General features: G+C 43.2%; 1 protein-coding gene and 1 long non-coding RNA gene across 3 annotated transcripts in view; one reads left to right on the top strand and one right to left on the bottom strand.

The window, feature by feature from the left end:
* Positions 1-14,357, top strand: part of LOC115085051 — a 56,674-nt gene extending 42,317 nt beyond the window's left edge. Inside the window, exons 3-4 of the long non-coding RNA XR_003854699.1 lie at positions 10,200-10,313; positions 13,969-14,357. This is a non-coding gene — a long non-coding RNA (uncharacterized LOC115085051). The remainder of the gene's footprint in view (positions 1-10,199; positions 10,314-13,968) is intronic.
* F13A1 (coagulation factor XIII A chain) overlaps positions 1-25,272 on the bottom strand; it is a 274,594-nt gene that overhangs the window by 188,493 nt on the left and 60,829 nt on the right. For both annotated transcript variants that reach the window (XM_029590598.1, XM_029590599.1), the window contains exons 4-5: positions 8,443-8,694; positions 6,699-6,817 (exon numbers count right to left, since the gene is read on the bottom strand). In XM_029590598.1, coding sequence (XP_029446458.1) covers positions 6,699-6,817; positions 8,443-8,694 — 371 coding nt within the window. The remainder of the gene's footprint in view (positions 1-6,698; positions 6,818-8,442; positions 8,695-25,272) is intronic.

The following is a 25,272-nucleotide window of genomic DNA, read 5'->3' on the forward strand; positions in this document are numbered from 1 at the left end:
TTTTCATGGTAGGCCACCAGTAAAACCACTGGAGCAAGGAGAGAGTTCTAGACTGTCCTGAGTGTCCTGCGGTCAAGTAATCGTGAGCCCATCGAAGGACTCTCCGTTGTAACTGGCGAGGGACCACCGTCTTCCCAGGTGGCACTGGAAAAATGGCGGACAGGATGACCTTAGCTGGGTCAATTATGTGCCATGGAGTATCGGGAACATCCTCTGCGACAAAGGATCTGGAGAGAGTATCAGCACAGCAATTTTTATTGGCAGGTTGATAGCGCAGCAGGAAATTAAATCGGGTAAAAAAGAGGGCCCAACAGGCCTGATGATGGTTCAGGCACTGAGCACAGTGTAAATACTCGAGGTTTTTGTGGTCGGTATACACTGTGATATGGTGTTGGGCTCTCTCGAGCCAGGAATGCCACTCCTCAAAGGCTAGCTTGATGACTAGTAATTCCTTATCCCCGATCACGTAATTTCTTTTCGCTGGAGAGAAGTGTCAGGAAAAAAAGGAGCACAGGTGTAAGGTATGAGTAGTCAAGTACTGGCTGAGAACCGCTCCTATTCCTACGTCAGAGGCATCAACCTCAACTACGAATGGACGTCTGGGATCTGGATGGATGGTGGAGACATGGCTCCTGGAGAAACGCTGTTTTAAGATCCTGGAAGGTGGTCATGGCTTCGGGTTACCACTGAGAAGGATTAGCCCCCTTGCGAGTCAGGCAGTGAGTGGTGTGGTCAGAGTAGAATAATGGTGAATAAAAGACCGGTAGTAATTGGCAAAGCCAAGGAATCTCTGTAGTGACTTGAGGCCCGTAGGTTGAGGCCACTCACGAATACTCTTCAATTTCTGGGGGTCTATTCTGAACCCTTGACTGGAAACCACATAGCCAAGAAAAGGAATGGTCTCCTGCATGAAAGAGCACTTTTTGAGTTTGGCATAAAGTTGGTTGACCCATAGGTGCTGGAGGTCATGAGAGACATCCTGGCGGTGGCTTTGTAGGTCTTGGGAAAAAACTAAGATGTCATCAAGGTACACCACAACACATTGGTATAGCATATTTCTGAAGACTTCGTTTATCAAATTTTGAAAGACCGCAGGAGAGTTGCAAAGGCCAAACGGCATCACGAGGTATTCAAAGTGGCTGACACGCGTATTAAACACGGTCTTCCATTCATCACCTTTGCGGATATGGACCAAATTGTAAGCTCCCCTGAGGTCCAATTTGGAGAAGATTTTCACTCCCTGAAGCCTATTGAAAAGCTCTGAAATCAAAGGCAATGGATAGCGGTCTTTTAGGGTGATCTCGTTTATGCCTCTGTAATCGATGCAGGGACAGAGAGAGACGTAGTACAGGCGGAAGCTGGATTGCTGGTGATGGCGTCGTTCCTTAGGAGAAATTCTGCTCCATCCCATTTGCATTGGCTCATCCTCAGCTTTGCTCTAAGTGAAGACGAACGACGAATTCGGGCCGAGCTGGGCGGAGATCGTCTGGAAGCTCTAGACTCCTATGAATGCTCTTGTAAGCGGCGGTTGTTGTGACCAGCTAGGTCTATCAATGAGTCCAGGGATGCAGGCTATTCACAAGCCGCCAACTCATCTTTGATCCGGAAACTCAGACCCTCGAGGAAGATGGACCATAAGCAGTCTGAGTCCCAGTGAAGTCCATACGAAAGGGTCCTGAATTCAATGACATAGTCACTTAATGGCCGAGTGCCTTGTTGGAGAAGTGAGGAGCCGGAAACGGTTCTTCTGCCAGGGTCGACAAAGACGGAGCGAAATAAGGCAAGAAACCCAGGCAGGTCTTGAAGAACCAGGTCCGCACGCTCCCAGAGAGGTGACGCCCAAGCCAAGGCCTTACCAAACAGAAGGGAAAGGATGTAGGTTGTCTTGGTGATCACATCTGGGAAGTAAGCCAGTTACAGGCAGAAGTGCATATTACATTGATTCAAAAAACCCCTGCACATAAGAGGGTTCCCTGAAAAGCGTGAAGGTTCCGGAAAGGGCACGGTGGGCAGAGGAACCGGCACAGAGGTGGAAAAATTGAACTTGGTAGACATCGTGGTGGCAGTCACGGTGGCATCTAAATGAGTGTTCAAGTTATCAATGGCTGCTGCCAGTGTTTCCAAGAACTTTTGTTGTTCACTGATTCTTTGTGCCAGGCCAGGAATGGCCTGTATAGCTGAGACCTCTGCCGGGTCATGGACTTGGCAATCTGTTAGGATTTGTGGGTTTTGTGGGCCCTTGGCCTGAGGTTAGGGTTGATATCACCTGTGGGGAGAAGCCCCACAGGTCCTCACCATCGGGAGGTGAGGTCAGCTGCAGCAGGAGCTTGTAGAGAGAGTACTTTGAAGTGTCCCGCGGAGCATGGTAAGAGACAGTTCGGAGGGAACCACAGTACTCAGGTATTGGAGATGCAGGTATGAGAGTAGGAGCCTCTGACACAGAAGCGCTAGGCAGGCCCCGAGGACTGGGGAGCACGAGACAGGAACTACTGGAGGAATGCAACGGAGATTGTCCTGAGGAGTGGGGCAGCGCAGCAAGAGAGGCTCTGGTGTGGTGATATAGGCTGACCTGAGGAGCGGGGAAGCCCGAGTCGAATCTCCGAAGTAGTGACGTAAGCTGCCCCCGAGGAGCGGGGCTGCGCACGATGGAATCTCTGGTTAGAGAACGAAGGTACTGCCCTGAGGAGCGGGGAAGCGCAGGGTACAGTCACTGATGCAGAACGTAGGCACTGCCCCAAGGAGCGGGAAGCGCAGGGTAAAATCTCTTATGTAGAATGTAGGCACTGCCCCGAGGAGTGAGGGAGTGCAGAGTCGAGTCTCCAAATAGTAAAGTAGTTCGAGGGACCACCCCGAGGAGCAGGGAAGCCAGCAAGCAGGAACTCTGGAAGGCGCAGGGACTACCCCGAGGAGCAGTGAAGCCTGGAGACAAGGTCTCCAACTGGAGCGCGAGCAGGCCCCCGAGGAACGGGCACCCGAGCCAGGGCCCAGAGCCGCGGATAGATCCGGTACAGGAACCACGGGTCCGAAGAGACAGGAGCAAGCACTAAGCGAAGGAACTCATTGCCAAGTCAACTAGCAAAGGGCGAGGAAAGTGCTTATGAATCCCAACCTTGTGATGTCATCAGTCGGGGACGCCCCTGAGGTTCCCACCATTGGGCCTTTAAAAGGAGGCCCGGTGACATGTGTGCGTGCCTAGGAAGGCCCAGAGTCAGCGTGGGTGGTAGCGGCATCCCAGTCGCCAAGAGGAGCCTTGAGAACCAGGAGGTATGCTGCGGCAGCGGCTAGCCTCAGCTGCGAGTTGACCTGGAGAGGAGAGCAGGGCAACACATGACGTGAGTTGAATTGGTTGCAGCTGTCTGCGACCGACGGTCATAACAATATGTATGTGTTTTGTAACCTGCCCCGAGCATTGGAGGGCATGGGCTGTACATGATTTTAAAATAAATAAATAAATACACAGAGATATCTTGCAGATAAATGCTATTGGAATTCCCTCGGCCCCCTTCCCCAATCTGCTAAGCTCAGGATGATGAAAACCTTAGAGCTCCCAGGTATGCGGGCGAGCCTTACAAAACTGTGTTTGAAAACATGAATTCAAACTTATAAAGGAAATCTAAATTTGTCTTGTAAACATTTAAGCTCAGGAAATGATTGAACAAATTCCTATTTAAGAATTCTGTTTGGAAGAAATTTGAATTTAGATGTTGATTTTTTTTTTGTTTGTTTTAATTCTAGGCATTGGAATGTATTGTTGATAAAGCAAAAAAATAAAATGAAAAAGTAATCAAGATTCGGGGTTACATTTAATTTTCCAGGTCTTATCAGAATGCCTTGCCACTCTGGGTATTCGGTTTAACATGTAACAGCTGCCTCTTGCAGCAAGGTGGCAGCAATGAATGCATGCTGAGAGAGCACCTGGCACCTGTGTAGGAACTGCATGCAGGCTGTGGCTCCTCAGTAAACCTTGCTCCTCAGACCTGTGGCCTCTTCCATGTGGGCTTGGGTGTACCAAACCATTCATTGATAATTCATTGCTAATTCAGATACAAACTTTAGACTGTAAGCCCTCTGGGGATAGGGAGATACCTACAGTACCTGAATGTAATCCGCTTTGAAGCGCTGGAAAAAAAAAAGTGCGAAAAGCGGAATATAAAAAATCTAAATAAAAAAAAAAAATCTAAATAAATTCTCATTCTTGGTATGAGCTGCAACTGCACTGATGTGTTTCTCAGGCATTTCCTAGACGTTTATTAGTTATTCAGCAGTTTTGCACAGCATTTTAGTTCAGATTACAGTGCATCCTAATCAGATTTCCCAAAGGGCTCCTTCTCTAAGGACATCATCTACAGAAAAATAAATGCTTTGCTTGTCATATGCTTGTGAACCTCATTTATGTGCAAATTGTAGCTAAGCTTAGATCAATAATACAGTAGATGTTTAGGGTCCTCAGAGAGATGCTGTACAATAGCAGGTGCAAGCTCTTCCTATAATACTCAAACTTGCATGGTGGAACAGTTGAACACAGGCTTTATGAAAAAAGAATGATGAAAAAAAATTATATAAAATGATGTTTAAGTCCCTGTGTGTAAACGCTGTATCTAAACCTGATTCTGACATTAATGTTCGCAGAAGGGAAAACTGAGCATGCTCCAGCTCAAATGTTTGTATAGATTAAATCAAATCACCTCAGATTTTTCTCTGCTTTGCTGAGCCATCTAGAACTGAAATCCGTAGTTTTACTATTGATGTGTGTGTATGTGTGCAAGCAGCTGGGTGACGGAAAAAGGTCGGAGGAAATGAAGACCTTCCACCTACTGGCTTGAAACATTCTTTTGGGATATTTTAAGTAGATGTTAATATCAATAAACATCTTGGGGTGCTCAGTACCTTCTCCTACATATACTGTACTGATAATTTGTCCCTTTCCTCACTGTTAGATGGCACGCCTTTCTGTTAACTTATTTATTTGCCATAAATTCCATTAAAATAGGTGCTTCCCTGAGGCCCATGGATGCATACATGCTTTCTGTGGCGGTGTGATCTGGGCAGGAAATGGTGATTGGGAGTTCCAGCACGGAATCCCGAGGGACAGATGAGCTCTTCTTGAGTACAGACATTAATATTATCCCACTGCTATCAGCTGGAGCCTTAGGCTGAAGTTCCCTCATATGAATGGCCTCATATGCCAGCTGTGATGCCAGATCCAAAATGGTGTTGCAGACATTCTGGCCCACATGTTCCTTGGCATGCAAATCAGACTGTCAGCAGCTCCATTTTGGATTTGGTGCCACAAAATCAGCTCATTTTTGCCGGCAAAGATTTGGAGGACTTCTGAAAGAGAGTGAGAGAGTGGGGTTTTGCAGATCTGGAGGCCCATTTGGAGACTGGAGGTCAGTCAGTGTGTGTAGTATGGTATGGGAGGAATGTGGACTGGGAAGCCTGATTTGTATTTAGTGGGGAGGGGCTGTGTTGGAAGAGCAGAGGTTTATAGAGGGTGGGTGGTGTATGGAAGCCCATATTCGTATTTAGGGGTGGAGGTTCAGTGCTACACAATAATGCAGGCCTCTGGCAAGAAAGTTAATAGCACTCCCTGAGCTATAGTTAATGTCCCAGCATTAAGTGGCCCACATTAACCTGCTTAGATACTAATGTTGGAGAGTACGTCCAGAATTATTACCTAATAAGCCAATAATAATATGAATTTTATGCCTTTGTATGTTCATTTCTGTACCATTGTTATGTTCATTGGGTAACCGGCAGTAATGATAATGTGTATGCAAATAGCACATATCAATATGTTTCATACATGGGCTTTAGATAATGCTCATTAGGAAATAGCCCCTCTAAGGTGGTTAACAATTTTTTTTTTCTTTTTCTATCCTTAGGAATATTCTGGGTTGTATTTTGGACCTGTCTGGGAGTCCGCTTAATATTTAACTATAATTTTCTTTTTTTTTGAGTAGCTTGTAACGGAATGACCCCATTTTCCTCCTTGTTGAATGTGCAGGACCAGGCTAGAGGGAGAGAACTCTATGAGCGGGGACCTGCCAGGCAGGGGAAAGGCCTGAGGGAGGGACCAGCTAGGGAGCGTAAGAGGCAGCTCCTATAAATCTATCCTGTCCAAACCAGAGGGAGTGAGCATTCACTGTCCAGAGGGAAGGCACTCTACAACCCTGTGTGTGTGTGTGGAACTGAATACTTCTAAGGCAGGCAGTGCAGTGTTGTGCTGTGTTTGCTAAATAAAGTGAAAAGGCTGGAGCCCATGTGGCTTTGGCCTGAGAAACACCGCTTGATTTCACACATAGCTGTTTCTCTCAGTGTTCTTTTTTTTCAAAATTGGATCCCCCTAGTCTTTAATTTATTGGAAGTCTTTCTAGCAGAGGAGAATCTGAATTTAATGTGCACATATTACTGGCATTTTTCTGTTCACTTTTTATATTTGGTCATATCTTTGCTTTATGTCCTTCAAGATTATATATTGGATATTTAGTATAAAATATATTAAAAATGAAAATAAAATTCTTAAAAACCCTAGCTGAAGCAGGAAAGCTGTTAAAACACATTTTATTACAAACCAAGCATGCGGCACACTTTGTTGTATTAAGGCTTCCATTATCAGGACCCAACAATGGAAAATGCAATTTTAAAAGATTGTTTTCGTTATTCAAGGTGCCAAAAAAATTCTAAATGTCTCTCACCTGACCAAGCTCCCAGCTCCTGGTTTTTACATCATTGCTTTCTCCATGGAATATAACGCAGGTATCATTCAGCACATATTCTTCCCTTTCCTTCTCATCAGCCAGATACACAGAGTCCTCTGTATAATAATGAATATTGTCTATGAGTATAGATATTTTCTTTTGTAAACATGTACAAAAATTAACCTTATTTATTTTTTTTAAATTCATGTCCACAGTTTAGCACCTTTGTCCTTCAGATAACCCAACTCAACTCCTCTTATTTTACCAGTTGTCACAAGGTTCTTGACCCTCAGCAATCATCCCGCCCTTTTGGATGCCTTCATATGCAGCCTTAAAGAGGGCTGCATATGAAGGCATTGCTCACCTCCTTTACATCACTCTGGAGTCCCAGTGGTGTCCTGTGACGGAGGTGGCAAGAGATATCTGAGATGGCAAGAGAGCAGTCTGGGACTGCCCTCTTGCTTCTCTAAATCCATTGGCAGAAGTCACCAAGTGAGTGGCTCCTGAATCAGTCTCCCCCCTCTCTCCCCTCCCAGGAATTACAAGCACTGCCTCTGTATAGTGCAGGAATGGTCAGTATGTGGGGCTGTGTTCATTCCAAGAAGGACTGAAAAGACAACCAGAATGGAGAAAATGCAGGATGAAAAAATAAGAGAAAAAAAAAAAGACTGAAATTTTACTTATCAAACTTAGCAAATCCACATTTGGAGGGTTTGAAAACATGATAACAATTGTAGTGTTTAAAATGTAGCTAACTTAGGCCTGGATTTATCAAAATGCATTAAATATCACATGTAATAGGAAAAGGCATGTGTTTTATGGTAATAGGCAGTTTATTGCAAAGTGTGATATCTTAGCTAGGTATTAGTGTAAACTGCAATAACTTTTTTGTGATTAGTGCCAGAATTGTATTTCCAAGAGAGAGGGGGAGAGAGGGAGAGAGAACCTAACTATAAGGTTTGCATAGTAGTTAGGTATTTATACCTCTGTATGAGGCCCACCTAGTTACTAGAGGTGAGCTTTAGGTAGGAGTGTAGGGGTTAGGGGCCACTTTGACATTTAAAGTGAGACGTACGAACAGAACAGTGCTCTCTTGTGAAGATTTGCTGACCTTTGGAGTGAGGTAATTCAACCAAAGATGAGATTTGTGCAGTGTTCTCTCAACCTAGCTTGATGGGCTCTCTAACTGGGTAACATCAAGCTAGGTTGAGAAAACATTGCACAAATCTCATCTTTGGTTGATTTTCTCAATCCGAAGGTCAGCAAATCTTCACAAGAGAGCACTGTTCTGTTCGTACGTCTCACTTTGAATGTCAAAGTGGCCCCTAACCCCTACACGCCTAGGTGGGCCTCATATAGAGGTAGAAATACCTAACTACTATGAGACCCTTATAGCTAGGTTCTCTCTCTCTCTCTCATGAGAGCCCTGATGGCTGGCTCTCTAGCACCTTAAGATGCTATTTGCAAAAACATCATAAAGCTGTATCACACAGCTTAATGAAAAAGGTGTAGTTAAAAGCCATGTGACATGGCATTACAAAGCCAGCTCACTTGGCCCCAAACTCTTCCCCTTTTCCTAATATGCATTATGGCATTGTTAAATGTATTTTTCACATGCGAAAACACCTTAATGCATGCGAATATGCCATATAACACTTTGATATATGACCCCCTTAGACACAAATCTTAACTGAAATCTAAAAGATCCAATAGAAATATAAACATACTACATGCGCCTTACCTTTGGACCATGGATTAAATAGAAAGTAGGTATCTGTCTCAGAGTTTCTGTTTGTTCTACGGATGCCAAAGGGTGTCAAAACAGCAATGTACATGCGATATTTTCCCACAATGCAGTCTGACGAAGACATTATAGACAGGTTAACAGAGTTGCTCAGATTCCGTGTGATCTTAGCCCCCCATTTTCCATTTTCCAGTTCTTCCACCAAAGGGATTGCGATGTAAGTGCCTTTGCTTTGCTGTGGATATCGACCTGAAACAGATAACAGGATTTACCTTGTAGAGTACGAACTGCACTTTCATAAAGTCTTTGACTTTTGAAAAGTTCTTTCTATCTTTGATATGTACACCAAAAATGCTCATAGATAATATGAACGATCTCCCACTCTCAGGCTGTCGGCTGCCAATAAACAAGATGGCGTCGATGGCCCTTTGCCCTTACCATGTGACAGGGGCTATCGGTGCCATTGGCCAGCCCCTGTCACATGGTAGGAGCAATGGACGGCCATCACATGGTAAGGGCAAAGGGCCATTGGTGCCATTTTGTTTACTGGCAGCCATCGGCCTGAGAGTGGGAGATCGCTCCCGGGACCCCCGCTGGACCACCAGGTACTTTAGGAAAGTTTGGGGGGTCGGGAGGGTGGGGGATTCTAAATAATTAGATTTAAAGGGTCGGGGTGGGTTTAGGGTTTTTTTCTGTGTGCCCTTTCTCCCCCCCCCCCAAACGATAAGAAAAGCGCACAAAATTTTCGTGGGGTTTTCCTATCGCTTTCGAGGACCCCCTGATACTTGATGGATGAGAAAATCTTGTACGATATTTTCATCCGTCAGAAAAATGATTCACATCCCTAGTACCTTCATGTTTCCAGGTATGGGTTCTAGTTTGCCTTAGAGTGTGCCTATTTCTTGTTGTTCCTGTCCAAGTTCTGTCAGCTACCAGCACCTGAGGTCTCAATCCAATTTCTCCTCAATCAAGGAGAAAGTGGCCATCTCAAGCAGAAGATTCCTGTCTTTGCTCTAGTTAGAACCTACCAGTCTTACCTTATCTGTGCACCACCGGCTCTTGTTTTTGGGAATTATACCTCCAGTAGACTACACTGTCACATCAAGCTATGGCCAAAGGGACTCCACAATGTGTGGATTCCCTCCTGTACCTGTCCAGGTATTTGTCATGTGGCATCCCTACAGGTTGACCTCTAAATGTCACTAGGTCCCTGTAGAGAACTCTAATATCATGGACCTTTCATCACCCTCAGCCCCTCCCAATCTGAAGGGCTATGGTTGGACAATTCACCCTATTTAGCCCAACCATTTTAGAGCTCAGTGTGATCAGTTTTAGAGAGCCTCTGAACAATGAGGATGTTTTGGTTTTACTCTCTGGTAAGGCCTCCCATCCTCACTCTGCACTTTCAGTTTGAAGCGATACCTCATTGAACACTTTCTGCCAGAGAGTACTTTTCATATCAATTACACAGAGAGAGAGAGAGAAAGATTTTTATGACAGATTCTCTTTTGGGGCAAAAGGGCTCTTACCCAGAGGACTGAAGACTTGTGAGCCCACTCTGTACCCTAGGTGAGGCAAGCACCAGTAACAGATCCTGCTGAGAGAAGCAGTAATGGCTGAAGATGTATCCAGCTTTACTGTTCAGAAGTATTTTTTGGACAATGGCTATGTGGGGATGATTTTTTTCTGATTCACTCTTCCCACTGGCATGCAGAACTGAGGAAGCCTGATCCCTTTTTTATTTTTCTTCACAGAGAAGTACTCAATAACAACAACTAAGGAGAAAGAGCAAGACTGGGAGACTGCAATCGTATCTCCACATTCATGGGATCAGGACGGGCTGGCTGTCCAGGAAGATATGGAGTCAGGTAGGATTGTTTTGCTGTGAATGCAGGGGACCCCTCCAATAGGATTCTCGGTTAGCTGCTGGGTGAACTTTGCTCATTTAAAATTACCATGCGAGCTCTACCCAAATGCCTGAAACAAAAGGACTCCTACCTACAGAGAAACACACATGTACCAGCAGTCAGATGCAACTTCAGCATTATGGACAAATGAACTTCTATTTAATAGTTGCCAAATCAGTTAATTTTATTTTACCACCCAGAACCTGGTTCTGTCTGATTTATTCCAACATCTCATCCCTTGGGATGCAGCTGCCATCTATACATACTGAAAGCAAGGCACCATGGTCCAGACCATAAACAAGACCCTTCATCCCATAAAAAGAATCCGCCATGGGATAGAGAGTCAAGCATGGGACTTAATTGCTAGCCGGAGCATCCTGAAGAAAACAAATATGTTTGTGTGCCCCTGGGACTTACTTCCCCCAGTAAGGGTTACAGTCATGTCAAAGTTTTTCAGCTTGAAAGAATCTAGTAAGAATTACTCTGCTATTGGGAGCTCTGGCTTCAGATTTCAGTTTACTACGGTATGAAATCAGGAGAATGGGTTTGTGATTTCTGCTTTGTGAGCAACATTGCTATAGTTTGTGTGGCTTGTCAGCGCCCTGATTCAAATACAACTAATTCTGTACCAGCTGCCACTCAGCCAGCTAGATTTGTTGGGCACTTTTGGCACTGTAGATTACGTTTTATGTTAAATGTGGAAATGCCAAATCCTGTCCTTGCACTGATGAATCCAGTTCACGCACCAATGAATCCAGCTCCAGAAGTTTCAGCAATTCTGCTTTGGGACATTCCAGGGCCAGCTATCCCAATGATTCTAACTCTGTTCCTAGCCATTCCAGACCCAGCAAATCCAGTCCATGCACTAGCGAATTCTGCACCATCTGTTTGTACAGCTCCAGCTTCAGCCCTTGCACCAGTGAATCTAGCACCAATGGTCTGCACACTCCAGCTCCAGCTCTTGCATTGGTGAATTCATCTGTCCATACAGCTCCTGCTCCTGTTTCTGCACAAGTGAATCAGGCTCTGGCTATCTCAGTAACTCATATTCCTGTATCAATGAATCTAGCTCCAGTCATTGCCTTGGCAACTTAGTTCCTGTACCAAAAAATCTGGCTCCAGGCATTGTCTCAGTGACTCCAGTTCCTGCCCTGGGGAGTCTGGGTTCAGTTGTTCCAGTAACTCCACTATTAGCAACTCCAGCTCCAACTCCAGCTCCATTTATCTCAGAGACTCCAGATCCCATTCCAGAGATTCCAGTACCAAATCCCACACTGGAGAGTCCAGTTCCAGTCGACTCTCTGACTCCAGTTCTTGCACCATATGGTCCGATTCCTGTCCATTCTCGGACTCCAATTCCTATACCTGAGGCTCCAGTTCCAGTCGATTCTAACACCAGTTCACACATCACAGGGACTAGTTCCAATTGTCTCTCCGATTTCAGTTCTTACTCATGTCATGTTAGTGACTCCAGATCCAGCTCCAGGTGATCCAGCTGTTCTAGGGACTTTAATTGCAGATGTCCCTGACTTTGAGCCAGGCATGTCTGGGCCTGATTCTGAGCCCATCCCTTTGCCTTCCAGAGGTGGGTCTGGGATGCTGTGGATCCTTGGGGGTTAATGTGAAGCCCTCTTGGACAGTTCTTCCCTCACATTAGCAGATCCCATATGGTCTCCTGTCCTATTTTATATACTTTTTGTTCAATTGCTTGATTTTTCTTGTGCAGCTCATAAAGATTTTGGATAAATAAGTTGAAAATGAAAATGGAAATATAAAATAAAATTGTATCAATGTTAAATAGTTTTAATCTGGAAATGTGTATGTTCTCTTACTTATGTTTACACTTATATCTTGCATCCTTGGTCCCAAAGGAGCACACCAAAAGAAGCTTACAACATATTAAAAATATGTATATAATGTATAAATACATTATATGTATATATGTATAAATATATGTATATAAAAATAAGTATATAATATACAGCATACTAACAATCAGTTCTTAAATATGGCAATACAATCCATAGCAATTCATAATTCAAAGCAATAAAAAACAATAAACCCCTAATACACAACTCTCATGCCTTATACTCATTAGAAAATGGCCAGTTGAATTTACAATTTAAAATACAAAAATAATTTAGTTACAATAAAACAAAACTAAACAGCAACAGTAAGATCCAGGACAAACAAACACAAATCACCATACAGTGATTTTCTGTGAAATGTAACTATATCCCAGGGAGGTGGAGTGATTTTGCAATAAAGTCTGCAATGTTGCATGGACTTTACTGCACATGAAATGTACATATTCTGTAGATGGCCGGGTATCACAGGCAAATCTTCTTGCAGTATAAGACACCAGCAGAAGTCAATTGTAGTTTAATGCATCAGTCTTAAAATTGTTTTTTAGTTTAAAAACACTTTTTCCACTCATATTCACATTTTCTCCATTTCCCCAGATCTTTTTGGTCTTGTACTTTCTTCCTTGGGTTTTCCTAATATCCTTTCTTTCTGTATTTTTCTTCACTGAGTTGTCTTGTATCCCGTACTTTATTTTATTGCTCTGTTTACTTTTATCCCTAGCCCTGTTGTTCACTGTCTATTTTTTCCTACCAATCATTGCTTCTCTTATTTTGTCTTTTTTCCTCAGAATGTTGCTGCATCATATTTTCCTCCCTCTTTCCTGCCTGTTTTTGTCTCATTTCTTATTATTCTTGTATTTCTTTTCCCTTTTGCATGTATCTTTATATTGTCTTGATCTTCCGTCCTGTTAGAATCCTTGTTCTCTTTTTTCCCCTCTCGCCTCTTTTCTCTACCCACCATCTGCCAATTTTGCCCTTTTCTCTCTCTCCTTGTATTCCATATTTTTCCCCATATGCACTCTCCTCTACTCCTTCTACCACTTTTTCTCCTTGTGTTCTCTCTCTCTCTCACCCAATCCCCTACCAGAGGAAGAAAAAAAGTTGCACTCTCCCTTCTAAACTACCAGCCAAAGAATCTCACATTTTGACATCTGGTCAAACTACTAAGTAAACTGAAGAAAAGTAATTTTGCATCTGTGTAAACTCATAATCTTATAAGCTTTTATCATTTAGAAAAGTAGCTTTTGGCTACATGTGCCCATCTTTTACAGTAAAGCAAGAAAAATGGTGATTAAAATTCACTAAAAATACATTAAATAAAACTATAACAGTGAGAAATTAATGAAAGGCATAATTATTGATTTGTCTGTGTCTATATATACTAGGGAGAAAGACAATTTATTGCTGTGTATGTATCCCGGTGCTGTCTAAGTCCCTGGAACAAATGAACAATTAGCGCTGGGCTGGTAGGTTATCAATATATATATATTAAGACAAATACTTTGATCAATAATGATGTAATTTAAGAGAACCATCACTTGCAAAACCATATAACCTAGAGATACATTATCAAAGTAGTCCTCCTCAAGAAGAAGGCTGCGTCTTTAACATATCTGTTTAGAAGCAAAACAAAAGACAAGCAAGTCTTTCCTGAGATCGTAGGAAAGAATTGAGGCTCTCTGTAAACGCACATCCTTTCAACAAAACTCACTGACTGACATTTTTTTTTTTTTTTACAAATGGCTTCTTAGCTCTGTGGGATATTCCTGGACTGACAGTGTGAACAAGGGGATTTGCTTGATTCCATCCGAGAGAGGGGAGAGGGAAGAATGGGATCTTATATGCTAAATAAACAAGGGTGCAGTCTGCAGGTTCTTAGCACTGGACAGTCTTTCCCTGCACGCTGGATGAAATGACAAGGGCATGGATTTACTGCACCCAAGGAAGCTGTGAGGATGGCCCAAGCAGGACCGGTTTTACTGTGGAGCCCAGAACTATAAAGACAGAGGCTCCTTGCCTTGGAAAGCTTTTCTCTTGCTTTTGTGCCTGCCCGTAGTGCCTTTTAAGCCAAGGGCCTAAAATGTCTGCAGCTGGGCACAGCGTGCAGAATGGAACTTATTATTGCACTATTGATTGCAGATTTTCTTCAGGACTGAATTAAAATTTTACTCTCAGCATTTCCTGATTTTCATGTGTATATGTAATTGGTCGCCCTACTCTCCGTGAGTTACCATCTCCCTGGTGCCATAGCACTTTTTTATGGACTAGTTACATAAACATTTATTGCTGGAAGCTTTGGGGGTTATCTCTAGGTTGTTTCTTGGTACACCTCGGTGTGTACAATGTGTTCCAATACGGATATTGGGCTCTGGAATGTGCTTTAAACTTTCCCTTATTATTGCAACAAACAGCCCTGGCTTTGTCAGTAGTCACCCATTGCCTGTCCTTAAGGCAGTAAACATTTAGGGACATTGGCCTGGCTAAGATTTAATGCCTTCCAATTCTGCTGAATCTCATTAAGCAGAACACAGCCCTCTGATACCCTATAATAGACTCTTAGAAGAGGTGGCGGTTAAAAGCATCAAAAGTGCCTTTGGGCAGCAAAATCCTAAATCCGTCCCGGGCAAAACACTCCTGAAAAGTTCATAGCCAGTTACAGAGCCAATGGTTCAGTGATGCACTCGATTAATTCTTGAGAACCAATGTAATACATGTGCGTAAAATTATGCTCCACTTCCTCAACATTTGTCCTCCTTGGGCAGTATTTCTGAAACAAGCTCAAATATCACAAACTGCATGATACATTTTGCAGTACCCAGTTGATTCCCTCAAAGCTGGACCTCCATAGTTGTGTAGTAAGTCACAGGTCTTGCAACCTGCTCGTCTTCAGGAACTAGCAAGGCCAGTGCTGGCTTTTTTGCTGCTCTGTGTGAACAATTACTGTGCTGCCCCCACCCCGCCCTGATTCATTCAGTCTCTGTCCTGGGTCCGTCAGAAAAAGCTCAGCTCCCTTCAGCAATCTATATTTTTAAAAACTGACAGCCGCCTCCCCCACCCATGGAACCCATGGTCAAGGGAAGGGTAGGAGGTACCCTAGGCAAACCATACAGCCTTGCACCCAGGCCTTCCCCACTCCCACATCCTCTATAGACACACACAATTAAATTATACATTTATAATAGGGATGTGAATCGTTTTTTGACGATTTAAAATATCGTCCGATATTTTTTAAATCGTCAAAAATCGTTAAAGAGTGCGATACAATAGAAATTCCCCCGATTTATCGTGAAAAAATCGTTAATTGGGATAGTGTCCACTAAAGGGAGTTATTTGGGGGGAGGGTGGGAAAACCGGCCCACCAAAACAACCCCTAAACCCACCCTGACCCTTTAAAACTAATCCCTTACCTTCCCCCACCCTCCCAAACCCCCCCAAAACTTTTTACATGTACCTGGTGGTCCAGTGGAAGCCCCGGGATCAATCTCCCGCTCTCGGGCCATCGGCTGCCACTCATAAAAATGGTGCCGATGGCCCGATAAAAAAAAAACCCACCCGACCCTTTAAAAGCGCCCCCTTAGCTTTCCCCACCCTCCTGATCCCCCCAAAACATTTAAAAATTACCTGGTGGTCCAGTGGTGGTCCCGGGAGCGATCTCCTGTTCTCGGGCGCCGGTCAGCCAGTGCTCCTACCATGTGACAGGGGCCACCCAATGGCACGGATACTCTGTCACATGGTAAGGGCAAAGAGCCATCGGCGCCATCTTCATGAATGGCAGCCGACGGCCCGAGAACGGGAGATTTCTCCCGGGACCACCACTGGACCACCAGGTAATTTTAAAATGTTTTGGGGGGATCGGGAGGGTGGGGGAAGCTAAGGGGTCATTTTTAAAGGGTCAGGTGGGTTTTTTTTTATCGGGCCATCGGTGACATTTTTGAGTGGCAGCCAAAATGGCAGGGTGGGGGAAGGTAAGGGGTCAATTTTAAAGGGTCGGGCCTCACTAAAAAAAATTAACGATGTGAATCGGAACCGATTCCGATTCACATCACCACCGATCAGATTTTTTTCTCCCTCTAGCCGAACCCGATCGTTAAGACGATTGGGCACATGATTCACATCCCTACCACACAGTACTAGCTAGGCCAAACTATGAACTCTGTGTTGGCAATCATTCATAAACTCACGTGCCACACATGCCTCTTTTAGTGTCACTATGAGGCAAAACACATTATGGCAGCCACATGTATTTAATGTCATCTTTACTTGCCCAACTGTTTTTCCAAAACACTGTACCACTCCATTGTCAAGACGAATCCAGAGTAGGCATACGTGTTTTCTGTTACACAGAGACCCAGACAGAGAAGCAGAGAAAGAAAGAAAGATGATACTAAGGAGAGCAGCAGATAACAGTCTACTGGCCTATCAAGCAAAGTAGTGTAGTATAAGGTTTTAGCGAAGCTGGCTGCCACTCAGCATGGTGTTCTGGGCTCGTGCTGGGACACATTGGGGGATCCAGGGGGAGATCCAGAAGTATGTCCATTCGTAGTCCATGGCATAGAGCGCGATTATGGAAGACACAGCAGAGCAGCACTAAATCTCCAGCTTTTGGTGGGGCATACATTAAAGCTCCACCCGTTTTATCCAAACAGTGAAAGTGACTTTTGAGAACTTGAAGGTGCATTTGATGAAACAGCGGGTAGCACATAATGCCTTGTTGTATTTCATTTCTGCCTGCGTGTTGGGAATGGCAATGGGGTGAGAAGCCAGGTCTTGCAACCGTACCCAGAATCTCCTGCGGCAAAGACAGATTTAAGCCATCAATCATAGCATTGTCACTTGCAAAATCTGGCTTGCAAACCATAGCATCCTATAAGACTGTATAAGTTAGTCTGTACCTTTCCCTAGCCTAAGTGCATGTCACATTATTTTGGGCCAGTATATGTGCAGGATAGCAGTAGCTAAAAGTAGCTCAGCTCTTCTGGATTACTAAATCACATCTGGGTATCCCAACAATTGCGTTCCAGGCTCTCGCAACCGAGCTAAGGCTACTGGTGTGTAGCAGGCTTCCAACCTTGAAGCAATACATAAGAGCTGTCACATCTGTGTTAGCTGAAAAAACGATACCTCATGGTGTGATTGTGAGTGTCCCTGCTGACTCTGCAGTATGTCCTCCATAGAAACCAATTTGTGAGGCTCGACATAGGGAATATGCCAGGCCACCAACATGCACAGGACACTGCTTCTGGTTGAGGTGTGTGAGGCTCAAGATAAACTGTGGCCGACAATCTAGATGACGCATCACTAACCAACCACACATGATTGTGCAGTATCAGCAGTGTGGATACTTCAAGCTTGTCATTAACCGGTGAGATTTAAATAGCGCCCAATGGGAGGATAGGAACGGGGCCATTTTGAAAATGAACACGTTGAAAGTGTACAGTGCCTGCTCACACCCCACGCTTTAGGGCTGGTGCATTGTTTGCCGTCACAAGATTAGCAGGTCTCTGCAGCATGTGGAGAAAAAGCCAGGCCCTCTATAAGGCACTTGTCATGACTGCAATGCTTTTCCTCTCAGCCATCCCTCATGTCTGTGCTGTTTGCCACAAACACATAACCAGAGATGGAATATAGAAAGAAGCCTTCCCTTACCTATGGGCCAACTGTCACCGTATAGGCCATCCTCAAAATTTTCACACAGGCCCAATTGCCTAAGTATAAAGGAATCATGCGTGGCTCCCGGGTACCTGGCCATCATGTCGAGGATGCGCATTTGAGCGTCACAGACCACTTGCACATTGATGGAGTGGAAGAGCTTTGTGTTGTGGTCCATCTCCTTCCTGTCACGGGGTGGAATGATGGCCACATGAGTGCAATCAATAGCTCTCAGGACATTGAGAAAGTTTGCGAAGGCATAAAAGCATCTCCTAAAGTCCGTCAAGTCCCGAGGAAATGCTATGTAGCGATTAATGCGGTCAGAGACAGCTGTTATGACCTGGTCCAGACAGCGTGAAAAAGTGGTTTGGGACATTCCCCCCATCACGCCTATTGTTGTTTGGAAGGAACCTGTTGCCATGAAATGCAGGGTGGCCAACAGTTTGGTGAGGCCAGGCACAGCGTGGGAATTTTGTGTGACCGGAACCAAATCCCCTCAGATTTCTTCATATAATTCCAGGATAGACCAAGAGCTGAGGCGATACCTGCTAACCACATAATCCTCTGCCATGCCCAGCAAGGATTTGTGGAGGAAAGATGCGCTCCCTGCATCTCCTCTGCTGTGGCCGCCTGCCTGCCAGGCACTGCCCTAGGCCTCAACCCTGCGGGGCCAGTGGCTCTGCCTCCAGTGCAGGGACTTCCCTAGCAGGGCTTGGAACTGCCCTTGCCTGTTCTTGAGGTTGTTCTTGTTCCGCTTTTTGTCTGCGGTGAACCTTTCGAAGCATCCAGTATCTCCCAACAATTAAACTTGCCACAGACTTGGCAAGTTTGGCTTTAAGAAGCTAGGCCAGGTAAGAACAGGTGTTTTTATTGGGGCAGGAAGGCCTGGTAGGTTTGTCTGTTATAATTTCTTTTTATCAAGCTGTGATAATACTCGCGATCTCGATATCAGCCATGGGAGCACGATAGTTTTTTCACCGTATCGCAAAAAAAAACAAAGGTGTAGCTATTTCCAGCATTAAATCCCACGATAGTGTGCGTTCCTCTATCGCACTCCGCGCTAGCAGACTCTCATTTCCATTTACTCCGCCCAAACTCCTCTCAATCGAATACTCAATGTTTAATTTGCATATGTCTTTCAGTTGTGTTATTTATTGCGTGCATTACGGTGTTATCGCACGCGATAAGGCCCTAACGCAAAATGATAAATGACCCAATTAAATAGTTATTGGTGACTTTAACTGTCATATTAAAAATTGGGGAAATATAGAGAACTGGTAGAAACTTGGGCAGAAACAAACTAACTGAGGCTGATTCATGGCCTCCTTCAACAGTGGATGCTTTAAATGAGGCTATAAACCTAACATCATTGTTGTCAGCAAAAATATTGTGGCACTGAAGCTGCACGATGGTAAAGGATTCAATCCCACACTCCCAATACTGCCATACCATGATCCAAGTCCATCCAGATATAACACCAAAGGGCACCATTTCACCAACATTTAAACTTTATAACATCCAACTGGCAGAATTTTTCAGCATACCCCGATAAAGTGGTGATAGATGCACAACCTAACCCAGAAAACTACAAACAGTTTGTGAAAATGGTAGAATGCACTGCAAGTAAATACATACCATGAGGCTATGGAGCACATCACATACAGAATTCATGCCTAATCTGGCAAACATATATAATGGAATGGATTACATTTGGTTACTCTGCAAATCCAGCATATCTTGAAGTGACCCTAGATCTCACACTTTCCTTCAGCATCCACATAGAAAATCTATATAGGGAAGATAACTTTCAAACAAATGTGCACAGTAGCATATATATGCCTATATGGTTGTGAGAATATATAAGCAAGTATTTTATCACGTGTATGATATATGCTCATTTTATACGTGGATCTCTATCCCACAGATATGCTTACTATGTATATCAATGCATTGATATACATAGTAAGCATATCTGTATGCTTACTATGTATATAGTACTTTTCCTACCTATTTTAAAAATATATGGGCATATATTTTATACACGAAAGTAAAGAAGAACTTATGCAAGTCCCATATTACGTGCATATGTGGCCAATCTTAAAACATGGGCACATAAATTAAATTGACTAGTTTACCAATTAGTCCACCAATTTGCCCAGTCCTTTTCCAGATCAGCGAGACCTTCCTGGTTCTTCAGTCTGGCCCCTATAAATATGGAATATAAAATATGGAATATACTAGTAGAGGCTACTTATGCACATACATTTAACTTATGCAGCTAAGACCGAATATCGGTAGTTAGCCACATAACTTGTATGGCTGACTCGCTCTACCCCGATCCATCCCCTATATGCCACAAGTTATGGAGCTAACTTTTTAGCCATATATAGTGAAGCAATGCTGCTGAACGTAGGTGCATATTCAGCAGCTGCTACCTAGCCACAGAAGTTACACTTATCTGGCTAAATAGTGCTGAATGTACTTTAAATATTGACCTCTCTATCTCTAATGATCCATAGTGAATTCAAAATATCTATATTTCTACATAATCATGTGCTATAATCTTATTAATGCTCTAATTTGTAATATGTATAATCTTTATAATAAAATATTAGTTTATTTGGTTGACTTTCTAGTCTCTAAAATTATTTGGTTTTATTTGCAAGTCTGATTGCATATTTTGGCATTGATACCATCCTGTTGTTATTTCCCCTCACAAAACTTGTAATAACATCAAGATATATTGTATTTCAACAGTGATCAAATGTAAGCCATGCAAGTTGATATTTAGCTCATTATTTGCATAGTGATTGCACAGGTGGAAGAGTGTGAACTGTGTCTTATTTAGATTTGCTTGATTGATTAATTAATGATATTGTAATCAGTCAAACTGGCTTCTGCAACTGTCAATCTGGGTGAAATCCCCTTCATGTTGCACCATTGCTAAGCCATTTCCATAAATAAACCAATATTCATTCAGATGAATCATTTGTACAGATATTGAAAAATAGTAATGCCAGTGCACTTTCATTCTGTTGTAAGACAAAGAGAAAGAGAGAGAGAGAGAGAGAGAGAGAGAGAGAGAGAGAGAGAGAGAGAGAGAGAGAGAGAGAGAGAGAGAGAGCCAGCCTCCATAAAGGCTCACAAAAAAAGTTAACTATTTATACCACTGTAAGAGGGGGGCACTAGTAGCTCAGGGTGAGGTTTGTGGGGCGAGTTGGGTTTTAGAGGGGCAGTTTAACATGCACAGTCACATGTACGAACAGCACCGTTAACTTCAGTGAATGTTTTATGTGATTTGAAGGGATGGAAGGTGAAAGAGTAGATTTGTACCATGTTCTCTCTCCCTAGCTTGATGCACTATCTACCTAGCTGCAATCAAGCTAGGTAGAGATCATGTTACAAATCTACTCTTTTTTCACCTTCCATCCCTCCAAATCACATAAAATATTCACTGAAGATAACTGTGCTGTTTGTACATATGACTGTGCATGTTAAACTACCCCCTAAAACCCAACTCACCCCCACAAACCTCACCCCGAGTTCATAATGCCCCTCTTACAGTGGATAAAAAGTTCTGAAATTAGAGGGCCTCCATAGAGGCTCACTCTCTCTCTCCCTCTTCCTCTCTCCCTTTCTCTCTCCCAAACCAGCATTTGTTATAATAAATCCTATTTCACACAGCTATCACAGGCATAACATTCAGAAAAAAATGTAGTTAAATCTCATGATAGCATACATTATGTTATCACACACAATATTAAACAGCCCTGATTTCCATTTACTTCTCCCACTTGAATACATTTTTCAAAATTGCATACGCATTTCGCAATGTGATATTTATCACATGCATTATCATGGGCATTAGGGCCCTAATGCATGCAATAAGGCCCTAACACGATTTGAAAAATGATCCCCCCAAGTTTGGTTTAGAAATGGTGTTTTTTTTATATGTATTTAGAAAAAATGAGAAGCAAGGTTAGTCTCTGAAACATTATCCATAAACTTGAAAACTCAAAATAGGGAATGTACCCAGCTACAGTCAGAACCACTTTACTTGTCCTGTGGTACTGCAGTGCTGAGTAAAGTTGCCTACTATATACAGAAATCCTCTACTCATGAGATGAAAACTGACCTATTACTGTATGATAGCTGCCAAATCTCAACAGTTTATATATCCTTGCTGAAATGGCATTGTTAGAGTTGTGGTCAACTTGAAAGGAAGCAACAAACAGAAGACACTAGATGTTCTTTGTACAGTCATGGCAAAGCAAGGCTAACACCTCAAGGCACACAGGTAATTAACATCACACCAGTGATTGCCTGTAAGGAGATATGGCAGATGTAACTTGAAGATCTTGCCAGTGGGATTAGTATGGGCATAAGAGCAACTGAGCAACTTCCTGCAGAGTAGAAGAGAAACGGAGTATCTAAAAGACCCTAAATTGCCTCATGCTCAGATAAGCAGGTCAAGAGCTGACATACTTTACCAGTCCTGAGACATATGATTGTGGTGATAGACAAACCAATTAGGGATGTGCATATGTTTGAAATGAAATAGAGAATATGTTATGGTTCCAGGCCTCCCCTCCACCAGAGGACTCTGGTGAACCCTGTTCTGAACTGTACTCTCTAGCACATCCTTGGTTTCTTGCCTTATCCGGTCGTACAGCCTCCAGTCCATCAGGGGACCTGCATGAGCTCACCCCCCCCATCTGGCCAAGCCCCTCTTACCTGCCTGCATCACACCCACATTCCAGCATTACTTAACTCTGCCTAGCCCCTGCCTCAATGCTTCGGCATCGAGTTCCTTTCAGCTCTTTGCTCTAGCCAGGTCTGCCTTGTGACTTTATCAAGCCTTTTCTTGTTTTGCTCGTGGCCTTCAGGCCTTCAACCTCTGTTTTGCCTTGCCTTCTCCTTTTGCATTTGGATCTTCTGACCTCAGTCTCCTTTGTCTTTGCCTTGAGGCCTCTGGGCCTCCGGTCTCTTCCTTGTTTGGGCCTTGCCTGACTTCTGGCCTTGCCCTGAGGCCTCCCTTGGCCTCTTTCTGACTCTAGGCCTCTCTCTGACTCTTGACCTCTGGTCCTCAGGCCTTGTCCACACTGTGGCCTCTCTAACTCTCTCCCTGCTTGGCCCCTTGGGGCTTTTTCTGCCTCCCTCCCTTTGAGCTTTCCTGTTCCATGTTCTATGTTGTCCTTATTCTGTCCAGTGCTGTCCTGTCTTAGTTTGTCCATGCCCTACGCTCTGTTCCAATTCCATGCTTACCTGCACTCTGTTCCAGTTGTTCCAGTTCACTCTTACCTCCACACAGCTCCAGTCTGTTTCTGTGTTCTAGTTCATTCTTAATTACCCTTTCGGATAACAGAAGGACTACGGGGAATTCCATGAAGTTAGCAATTAGCACATTTAAGACTAATCAGAGAAAATTCTTTTTCACTCAACGCAAAATTAAGCTCTGGAATTTGTTGCCAAAGGATTGGTTAGTGCAGTTAGTGTAGCAGGGTTTAAAAAAGGTTTGGATAAGTTCTTGGAGAAGTCCATTGACTGCTATTAATCAAGTTTATTAAGGGAATAGCCACTGCTCTAAATTGCATCAGTAACATGGGATCTTCTTGGTGTTTGGGTAATTGCCTGGTTTGGCCTCTGTTGGAAACAGGATGCTGAGCTTGATGGACCCTTGGTCTGACCCAGCATGGCAATTTATGTTCTTATTCTACGCAGCTATAGTCTTTTCCTGTGTTCCAGTTCACTCTTCCTTCCACGCAGCTCCAGTCTTTTCCTGTGTTCCAGTTTCCTCTTGCCTGTACTCCATTCCTGAACTCTAGACCAGCCTGCACACTGTTCCTGAGCTTCAGCTCTGCCTGCACATTGTTCCCGAGCTCCATCCTAGCCTGCACAGCCTGCCTTCCTCTAGCCTCATCGGACTGCCCAGGCTCAAGCTCCAGCCATCATGCCATCCTGCGCCACTCCGGAGGGGGTGTCCACCACACTCCTTCAGCAACGGAGCCATAACACAATGTCAAGATAATTGTTTGCTCGTTTTCATTTTCAAAATGAAACAATAGATAAAACAATATTTTGTGTTTTTTTCTATTATTTTTAGTGCACATTATTTCAGAAGTACTAACTGTAAAAATTGCCAGACTCGAGATTACACAGTACAGAGCATTTTCAGTGGCTGGACCACGATTGTGGAACAATCTATGAGAGTCTGTACATATGGCCTTGTTACAGCAAGCCTTTCTGAAAGCACTATAAAACGCATCTATTTGAACAGGCCAATAACTTTAATTTGGAGTGAACGATTGTAATTTTTTCTGTTTTTATATTTATGTACGTAATACTGTGTAAGCTGCTGTGAAACGCTGCATGGAACAAGTGGGTTAAAAGAATTTTAAATAAATACATTTAAATAAACATTGCTTGAAGACGACCCCTGCACAATGCAGGATCTTGCTGAGGTCAACTCACAAGCATCGAAATGTTCTTATCAGTGCACAAATTATGACTTTAGTGGATGGACACGAGAATAAGTACTTACAAACATACTCCTAATCCATTCATGCAATTGTATCCAATATTAAATACCTATTGTTTATATTATCCAGTTTAATTTGAAAGCACTATATGAATGTTTGACTATGTCTGAATTTTGAGTAAATGAAAAAGAAAGAGAAACCTATTCTTCAGACTTAATGGGCTAAATAATTTTGAGATAATAAACAAATTCACATGTATGTAGCAAAACCTCTGGAGTGCACCCTTTAACAGACTACAGAGGGGAGGTTGAAAGGTAAGAAGAAAGTTTATCCTCTAGCCCCAGGGCAACATAATTCACAATTCATGAGAGAGCACCTCTGAGGGCTTGGATTTATAGTCATTTCTGAAGTAAACCAATAAACCAAGGAGCTTATGATAATACTTAGGGATAAACTAGTATTTATTGTATGTATGAACCTATTTAAGAATGTACTAATAGCTCTAAGATTTGTGAGGTTACACACAGAAATATGCCATTAACTTGGAGACATTTCATATAAAAAGCATCTACAGCTCAGAATTTATGGTTAGCTGCACGAACCTAGCATCAACACTGGAATTTATGGCCATAGATGCAGATCTAACACAGCTACATTTTGAAAAAAAAAATCAAAATTAGAGCTTCCAGATTTTATAAAAATCTCAGAGTTTATCTTTAAAGCAAATATCTTTTGCCTTCTCGTGTGAGTATATTATTTGGCAGCATTAACTGCTAAGATTACTTCATCTCCTAGATTTCATTCCTTCCCAGACAACTAAATGCATTCTTATTTATTTGGTCTCAACAGATTCATTCAAGGCAGTCTACAGATTGGACCATAAGAGTAATCTTCTCTCTCCATAATGTACATTAACAAAAACATTTG

This window comes from Rhinatrema bivittatum, chromosome 2, assembly GCF_901001135.1.
Source record: "Rhinatrema bivittatum chromosome 2, aRhiBiv1.1, whole genome shotgun sequence".
Taxonomy (NCBI): Eukaryota; Metazoa; Chordata; class Amphibia; order Gymnophiona; family Rhinatrematidae; genus Rhinatrema; species Rhinatrema bivittatum.